Source organism: Salvelinus alpinus, chromosome 35 (genome assembly GCF_045679555.1).
Source record: "Salvelinus alpinus chromosome 35, SLU_Salpinus.1, whole genome shotgun sequence".
NCBI lineage: Eukaryota > Metazoa > Chordata > Actinopteri > Salmoniformes > Salmonidae > Salvelinus > Salvelinus alpinus.
Genome location: NC_092120.1, coordinates 11,078,798 through 11,087,572, shown reverse-complemented (window position 1 = coordinate 11,087,572; position 8,775 = coordinate 11,078,798). Strand labels below are relative to the sequence as shown.

At 41.7% G+C, this 8,775-nt stretch overlaps 2 protein-coding genes across 3 annotated transcripts; both read left to right on the top strand.

Annotated features, from left to right (window-relative positions):
* Positions 1–1,956: 1,956 nt before the first annotated feature.
* Positions 1,957–3,854, top strand: LOC139564433 (uncharacterized). 2 transcript variants are annotated; one of them, XM_071383948.1, is made up of 4 exons: positions 1,957–2,305; positions 2,951–3,277; positions 3,385–3,466; positions 3,575–3,854. In XM_071383948.1, the coding sequence occupies exons 1-4, from the start codon at positions 2,128–2,130 to the stop codon at positions 3,645–3,647; spliced, it is 660 nt and encodes a 219-aa protein (XP_071240049.1). In that variant the 5' UTR covers positions 1,957–2,127; the 3' UTR covers positions 3,648–3,854. The 2 variants fall into 2 exon arrangements, with proteins under 2 accessions (XP_071240049.1, XP_071240048.1); XM_071383947.1 differs by having other exon boundaries at positions 1,963–2,305; positions 2,924–3,277.
* A 553-nt stretch (positions 3,855–4,407) lies between these two features.
* Positions 4,408–7,906, top strand: snrnp48 (small nuclear ribonucleoprotein 48 (U11/U12)). Its single transcript, XM_071384364.1, has 9 exons — positions 4,408–4,753; positions 5,076–5,189; positions 5,465–5,525; positions 5,659–5,739; positions 6,423–6,608; positions 6,726–6,847; positions 6,951–7,054; positions 7,182–7,349; positions 7,516–7,906. Exons 1-9 carry the CDS (start codon positions 4,604–4,606, stop codon positions 7,592–7,594), a joined length of 1,065 nt encoding a protein of 354 aa, XP_071240465.1. The 5' UTR covers positions 4,408–4,603; the 3' UTR covers positions 7,595–7,906.
* Positions 7,907–8,775: the final 869 nt, after the last annotated feature.

Below are 8,775 nucleotides of genomic sequence, written 5' to 3'. Positions count from 1 at the left end.
TAGAACGGTACTGTTTAGCGGTCTATGGGTGATCAGTGAGCGCTAGGGCTTTGTCGGTGTCCACTGAGCCTGAGTGGTTCTCAGTAGACCTACAGGCTGGATCGGTGATTTTTTTAAAGTTAAACAAGGCACGCATGGCCTGGCAGAATCTTCCTATTTTTCATGCGGTCAATGTCAGGTGCAGGAGAAACGTGACTCGTGGCACACTTCAGTGCTCTTTTTCATCTGGTGCTGGTACAGATGGAGGGGAAAAAATACTTATTGAGACAAACAACGCTATGCATTTTTAGACTACAGTATGCTGTTTTGACTGTGTTGAGACTAGCAGATAGCTCAATATGTGAAGCTAAAAGTCTTATTACTTGGCCTGCAACAGCAGCAAAATATCCATAGAGAGGGTCTTGCTGCTGACCAGGGTATCCTCCAAAGCCAGGGCCACCAGCAGGGGCACCTCCATGCTGCGAGACAGACAGACAATGAGACAGACAGAAAATGAGAGAGAGAGAGACAATGAGAGAGAGAACACCATAAAGAGTGTCAAACTGTACTTTGGCCAGCAACACCAGGACCGTGAGTCCCAGCTATTATGTGAACCTGACCACTCCCAGGGTTGGGTGAAATGAGTCAAAAACAGTACTTCTATCGACCTATATGCTACTGAACCTTTTTATACAAAGTGTTGGCCCTATACTCCATCATAGCATTTGCACTTCATGTAACCTTCTGATCAGCTCAGATTGTTACATTGTAAGAGTGTGTGCCTCTGTTGTATCGAACAAGTGAACAACACTTGTTCGATACAACAGAGGCACACACAGGTATCCCTGGAGCAATAACAGGGAATAACAGGTATCCCTGGAGCAAAGAGGCGCATCAAGCATAAAATATATGCTACGGCTTGCCAATGGTAGCGATTCATTGGCAGGCAGGCCTACAAATTGTATTAGATACAACAAATAGTATACTGTATACGCAAAACACTGTGCAATATACGCATGTTATATTATGCAGGACCGGTTTGCAGTTCTACTTCCGGACAACTAAATGGTCCTGCCCATTTACCTTCATATTTATATAGAAGAAACTTGTCTGTAAGATCTTACCCCTCCTGGGTATCCGCCTGCGGGAGCACCATATCCAGGATAACTAATTTCTATGAAAATAATAACATTGTGATACCAACTGGAAATAAAGTATCCCCTTCCCTGACTTGCCCTTCTTTACATACAAGGGGAGTGTCGGGTGTCTGGATTTACAATAAGCAATGGGAGGGATGAATTTGAGTTTTAGGCTGTTGTCTTTGGAAACCTTTATTTGGAGTAAAATAGTGGATGTAGTTGAACAGAAGTCAAAGTATAAACGTTTACCAGAGTATGTTTTGTTAACATGAAATGAACACTCGAGGAAGTAAATGGTATATTCCAGGCACATTCCAGTGTTTTAAGTTTCATTGAGGCTCATCACCTCAATGCACTATTTCCAGATTGGCCTTGCATTAACATGTGACCAGCTGCCTGCCAATCATGTGACAGTAATACTTGTCAACAAAGATAAATGCAGCGCTGACTGCATTTCTCTAAGTAATAAAGTAATACTATAGATAGTAGTAGTACTTATAGTAATAGATTTGCATATAGTGAATATGATGCCAAATTGTGAGTTGTCTCAATTGTTTCTGTGTCTTACTATTGTGATAAACAACATTATTTTCACCAGGCCAACCATTGCATTGTGTATTGTATTTTGTGTTTATTTTATGTGTGAGTGTGCATGTTCCTAATGCTACTGCACAGCATTAACTGTCCCACAGGCTAATAATGTTGTACTGTATTTGTGTTGTATTTTAATACAGTAAGACCACCAAGAGTCATCATTACATCATTACACAAGATCAGAAACACTCGTCTCAGAACCATTGGGGTGCACTTCCTTTCTGGACAGGAAATACTGAATCGTGCCTCCACTGAAAAGCTGTTCTGCGGCTGACAGGATCAGAGGGCACTGCTGCGGAGCCCATGCACAAATCTGGCTCATCTCTAGCCTATAGACCTGCTATTATCAACTAGGGAATCAAACACGCAAAGTTATTCTTCTTTGCCTTGGTATACAGTAGAAGCCCTGATTGAGATGTACGGACAGAACCCTAACTGGTTGTTGTCGAACGGGGAGCCTCTACGCCACCACAGGCACCTGGGCAGACTTGGCTCAGCAACCCTGAGGCAATGGGAGGATGAGGAAGAAGGAAAAGAGGAAGAACATGCAATTTGGACCAGGGAGCATCCAGCAATCTGTTGCTATGCTACAAGTAAGAGTGAGGTGTATGAGTTAACTGTGAGAGAATATTGCAGGCTCATTGCAAAATAGTTCAGGGGACTTTCATTGCTTGTCTGTTTCAACCATGATTTAGGTTTGTTTTTAAGTGGCATGCCTTGTTGTCTTGGGGTAAACAGGGTTTATGCTGGTTTGTATCAATTAACATGTTTTCCCAATTCTGCTATTCTGACTTTGCTTACCTACCACTGCCTCCGTGCTTGCCAGTGTGGGCAGATGACTTGTGACTAAGAGCCTTGCCCAAACTCGGCAGGCCCATTGGCAGGCCAAAGAGACAGCAGGACCAAACATGTGATACAACGACAGACTGCAACAGAACAGCACCCTACCTTATGTCGTCCCTTCTCACCACACCTTACTATTATCGCTCCTCCATCTCTTCCCTTCCCCTCTCCCAGCCTTCTATCTCCTCTCCTTGCATCTCGTTATCCACGTTTAGTTTTCATCTCCCCTATTCCCATTTCTTTGTATGCTCATTAATGTGCTATCCAACATACAGACATAATGACATTTGCTTGGTTTCTCCATTCACTTGAATACCTTTAGACATCATCAATGGTATGAACAGAAACTTTTTGTCAAATGTTCTTAGGTTCTCTCCTTTGTCCCGTGTCTTCAGATGGCCATGGCCTCACCCAAGAGTGTGTTCAGAACCACTGGGGCTGGGCTTGTACCGAGAGTCCCTTTGGCCCTGTCCACACAGAACTAGTTAGCATCCAAAGCCAGAGTGACACAGGGCTAGATGCCCCTGAAATGTGGATGGATGTCCCCCCACACCAGCCCTCCTTGGCTGGTGCTGATGGAGAAGAATCATCCCAGCATTGTTTAGGCAGTCAATGGAGGAGCCACAGGACAGAGGGCCATGGCTGTGTTTGTGTGCATGGACCAAGTGGACCAGGAAGATGTTGCCACAGTTGGGCTGGTTCCCCTCTCTTCAATTTTGGAAGTAAGTGTATATGTCTGTTTATGTGAAAGAGGGTCATTCTTCTCTATGGTGATCCAGCATGGCTGCTATGTAGTTTTTTTCTCTAATCAAATACTTCTGTTTCCCAGTGAGGAAGACAATAATGGTAGGAGTCGAGGTGGAAATAGTGGAGGAAGTAGCCTATGAGGACACAGAGACACTTGAAGTAATGTAAGTAGTTAAATGATTCAAGGTCATGGTTTATTTACACATTGCTGAAGCACATAAACATAAAGTAGGGCTATGCAGTAGCTAATGTTTGTATGTCTTTCTTTTTAGATCAGAAGGAGTCTATCCAAATTATTTGATGGAAACCATATTGCTGCACGATGACCAGCTTTTCCCCACCTAAACATGCATTCCTTCAAAAGTTGTTTGCAAGGGAACTTTCTGTGTTTTTAAATGTCAGCCTTGTCTTTTGAATGTATTTTACATTTATTTAAATGTAGTTTAAATATTTAAATGTATTTGAATTACCATTTAAAGGCCTTTTTTATGCCAGTGTTATGTGAGGTTCATTAATTATAATTTTTTTACCCAATAAAGTAAGAAAACCTTTGCTTGTTGTCTTGATTTGAACTTCTAATGAAGATATAGTAAATGTAACTTCCAAGACCTTCTGACAGTCTACACTTGCTTTGTCCGTCCAGTGCTCCAGTACTCTGCTCAAGTATGGCAAGTCTCACAGCCCACCAACACAACCAACTTGAGAAAATCCAACGACATGCTACCAAAATCATCATGGGCACAACCTACACCTCTGTATGCAATGACCTGGGCTTGCAGTCCGTGGAGTCCCGCCGCACCCACCAGCAGATCCTTTGTCCAGAAGCTTGCAAAACCCCAGCAACAAATAACGTTAGCTGCCTCAGACGATAGATAGGACACGTCAGTGTCAGATCTACCCATCGAATCCTTCCCCCTATTCGGACTGACACATACTACAACAGCACTATACCTTACTTTGTGAAGCTGCTTAAATGTAATATTTTATACTACATCTCATGTTTTATGTGATTTACTTACTTACGTAGGCCTATGTATGCTGCAATTAAAGTTTTTAATTGTACAAATGTGTACAATTAAAAACTAAACCTTAAATTCATTTTGATTCTTCAATTACCAGAATGCACCTCAGTCAGGCTTACGTCATCTACATGCGCCACACAGCTAACGCTATTAAATGCGGCAGTGGTGCTGAACAACGTTCGAAAATCTGCATACCCAATATAGGTTGGACATTAACTAGTAAAATGTAAGGAAAACCCTTTTAATGTAAACACAATTTAGATTTTACCTGACTACGACATGTGCGATTCACCAGAAAATCAAACGCTCCAGGCTCGTCTGCGAAGTTTGGAAGAGTTGACGGAGTTCACCGAGAACTGCCAGAGACAACTGAATGAGCTGTTCGAGACGCTGGGATGGAGACGGGACCTGGACAACGGCTCAGTTCAGGTAGGTCAGGAAGATAGTTAGCTATATTTATTCAACTGTCAGATACGATGGGTGGTTCTCCTAGCCCTGAAAGCGCGGCGTTCTTTATAGGACTAGTTCACCCCATAATCAATGTTTTCATAACGTTACCTGAGCTAATATCCGAAAATCCACATTTAAAATGTGCACCATCTGTTGTGAATGTGTTGCTAGCTAGATATGAGGCCTACAAATAAATGGGGAAAACCATCGATGATGGGAGATTCATTAAGTCTCTGTATACATGACATGCATGCTACAACAAGCAGAAATGAGATTATAACTTGTAAATGACCTTCCACAGGAGCCGATGGAGGTGTGCCCCTATGACCCGAACCACAGAGTGCCAAGCAGGAGCATGGAGAGACACAAAGCCACCTGCCAACTCAGCCAGATGGGATACTCCCATGAGGAACAGGTTAAAGAGCTATACTGTATCACATATGCACACACATACTCTAATGAAATATCAACTGAGCCATCAACACCTTTTGGTGTTGCTTGTCATTAGGGTAAGGATTTTTCCTGACCATAGGGCCAGACCTAGAAAAACTGGACCCTATAACTAGAGCGGACCAAAGTGGTGAGGTCAAATGATCAGGAAAAACTCTCCACCCTAATTATGCAACAACCTTATCTGTTACTATGTTCTTAAAAGCTTTTATAAAAAGTTAACTCCTTTCCTTTCCCAAGGCTGAGATGTATGACACCTCTCTGTGTTATGAGAATGCCAGCATTACCAGCTTCACAATGGGTGAGTGTCACACTATTCCACTGCAAAGTGAATCTCAACTTAATGTAATAGTCAAAATTCCTTGGACTGACCCTGGGTTGGGGAAGTCCAATGCTTGTCTCATATCTTTCTTTGTGTTCTGCCTCACCTGTAGACAAACACACCCAGCAACAAGTGATTCTACAAGCAAGAGCAAGTGCACCGTCAATTAGGACAGAGGGACTGTACAGCCAAAGTAAGGTCATTACACCCTTACATTAGTGTTAGGTCACTGATAAAAACCCTAGGCTTGTATTTATGGCCATCAGCATTAGTTCGACTCTGTGGTATACATGCCCCACAAAATATTTATGCTTTTATTATTTTATTCTTTAATGGTCATTTCACCAAAGAACAACCAATGTTTATATTATTTTTTTACCAAGCTCGTAGGTCTTCAGTGCCTTGCCCATGTCTAAAAAGGTCTCCATTAACATGCATTAATTCATTATTAACACGGCTGGTGGCTGTTGGTGGCTGTTGTTTTTTATTTTATGATATAGTTTCTTTGAGTTTGTCAACAGTACGTGTTCTGTGTTTTGTTTTCAGTGACAGGGGTGAGTAATTACAGGAGGTTCTTCCCTCGTTCAGGCTTACTGATTCCGTGCAGTATCCTTTAATGCCATATCCTTTCAAACATGCTGCCTCTGTTGGCGGCATTACACACGTACGAACGCACACATTTTCCCTGTACGTGTTGGGGAAAGGCCTTTACTCTTTTTTAACCCTTTAATACTGAAGGTGATCATCTTGATGAGTGATCATCTCAATGTGATTAATGTGTTCTTAAAAGATTTTGAATTAGTGACTTCTCATGACTCTATCTGTACTCTGTTGTAGCATGTGAGTGTATGTAAAGCCCTTTTCATTGTGCTGCAGGTGAATACTCCACAGATCCTTCAGAAGTTCCTCAGAACCACAAGCGAGCTATCTGTGACCTCACTGTGGCAGACCGACTGGCTCTTTTTGATCACGTGACAAGGGAGGCCAGCCAACAGAAGGATCAAGCTGTTGCAACCGACAACGAGGACCTCTATGTTGATTTGGTGGCCAAGCTCAAAAAGGGTAGGCCTATTAAACATTAACTATTGAGACCAGTAGTATGGTTTAAACCAATTTTCCTATGAATTGCTCCTCTAAATTAATTCCAGTGAGTCTGTTGTGTTTGTTTCTGTTCATCAGGTAACGATCAGAACGAGCACAAGTCTCACCTGGAGCTGATGGCTGAGATGAGGGACTACAAGAGACGGCGGCAGTCTTACAGAGCCAAGAACGTCCACAACACAAAGAAGTCCTACACTGAGGTGTGTGGGGGTGTGACTGTTTCAATAGAATGTTAATGGATGTACTTTACTTTGAGGTGTGTGTGTGTGTTATATCTGGCTATGTTTTTCATGAATCCTGCAGGTGATTCGGGAGGTAATTAATGTCCACTCTGTTGAACTGTCCAGTCAGTGGAAAGAGGAGGAGAGGAAGGAAGAGGTTAGAGAGTCCAAACATGCCCCTCATAGGTAATCCAACAATTGTTTTCTTACCTACATGACGGCTCATACAAAATCCAATTAGTACTGTAATACTTATCTGAGGAGCATGTAAAAAATAAAATAAAAACTGACTCCACTGAACCGTTTGTCTCAGGAGAAGGTCTGAGGACAGGCGGTCTGCCTCCACAGAGTCCCGGCAATCTCATGTCAGCTCCAGAGATGGACACGGCTCCCACCACAAATGCCACCGCAGCAAAGATCCCAGCCCAGAGCAGAGCCAGGAGCGCAGCCGAGAGAAGGAGAGCAAGAAGAAGAGAAAGAGGTGAGTCAGAGTAGTGGATTGACTGAATATCATTGTCTCATGCATTCAAATCTGACCGTGTTTAATTGTATGAAGTTACCATCAAGGCTGGTTGCAGGCATTTAGTGGTTGATGAATGCTTTGGCTGTATATATGTTTGGTGAATTGAATGTGTGGACATTCACAGGGATTCCTGTTCGCCGGATGAGAGACCTCATGAACGAAAGAAGAAAAAGAAGAAAAAGAAGAAAAAGGAAGAGAAGTGATTTTCAAGTTTAGTACTTTGGCTTGGAAAGCCAGAGATTAGGTCAAGGAGCCAACCAAAGCTACGTTCCAATGTTCATAATAGCGTACCACTTACCACGCCTTCATACTAAGTGCCCAATTCATGGCTTCATACTAAATGGTATGCATGTGTTGATATTTTAGTTTGACTCACAGACAAATCTTTCTTTGATGTAATCTAATGATGATATTTTAAAGCAACAGTGCAGCTCTAAACATTTGTCTTAAACTGAGAGGTTATTAAATGCCTGTTGTATTAGATTACAGAATGTAAATAAACTGTTAGAACACGATTCTCGGAATTCTGTTGTACATTTACAATTACCCCTGTGTTTGATTCACTTCCAAAAAAAGTTAAATGTTTAAAGTTAAAACTACATTATGTTTGAACTTTGAATAGAGACTAAAAACTTCATATGTGTACTTTAATGATCATGGTCATAATCTATGTGTAAAAGCTTTTGTGTGTATGATGGCCCTTATTTAGAAGTATTCAGAGAACTAGAAAAATGACTTCTGTAAAGTCACAATTACTTGAGAATTCATGGTTTACTTCCTTTTTTTAGCAAGAACTCTGCATAAACAATTGTCAATGTCTTTCCATATTGCGACTAGAAATAGTCAGAAACATCTACACATTTCCATTAGATAAATATATTCATGTACTGGTAGTAATTTAGGTGTAAATGGCCCTTCCCAGGCCAACCCTATTGGTTGAGGCCCCTCAGAGCAGTTTGTGCATTTCTCAGTGTGTACTGTATGGAATGTTGGACAGGAGTGTCATAGCTGGCACACTTTTACCAGCAGGTCAAAAGGACACAGAAGGTCAATCCTGGAGTCAATGTGCATCTGCAGTCTTTTAATGATGGGATAAAAATACTTTTCAATATCGGTCACAACACTATTCAATTGGTACTGAGTTTGATCACCTGTTAAACCGTTACTTTAAATTGGTATTCAATTCATTATCAGAATGTCAATTTATTTTTTTGACTGAATGACTAGAATTGACCTTAACCTTTACTGTACTACTTGAACATAGCTCCAAATGTCAACGTGTGAATGTTTTTAGTCATTGGGGTATTTGCGACCTGCAGAACTGTGTCAGTCTACTAAAATGCTCACAACAAAATGTACCCTGCACTAGTCTCCTCATCTCTAT

Bases quoted from the DNA above. Each gene is read 5' to 3' on its own strand.
- LOC139564433 (XM_071383947.1), top strand. From the start codon at position 2,128: ATGTACGGACAGAACCCTAACTGGTTGTTGTCGAACGGGGAGCCTCTA. The intron at 3,278-3,384 runs GTAAGTGTATAT...TCTGTTTCCCAG, and splicing joins CCCTCTCTTCAATTTTGGAA to TGAGGAAGACAATAATGGTA. The intron at 3,467-3,574 runs GTAAGTAGTTAA...CTTTCTTTTTAG, and splicing joins ACAGAGACACTTGAAGTAAT to ATCAGAAGGAGTCTATCCAA.
- snrnp48 (XM_071384364.1), top strand. From the start codon at position 4,604: ATGTGCGATTCACCAGAAAATCAAACGCTCCAGGCTCGTCTGCGAAGT. The intron at 5,526-5,658 runs GTGAGTGTCACA...CCTCACCTGTAG, and splicing joins CATTACCAGCTTCACAATGG to ACAAACACACCCAGCAACAA. The intron at 5,740-6,422 runs GTAAGGTCATTA...ATTGTGCTGCAG, and splicing joins AGAGGGACTGTACAGCCAAA to GTGAATACTCCACAGATCCT.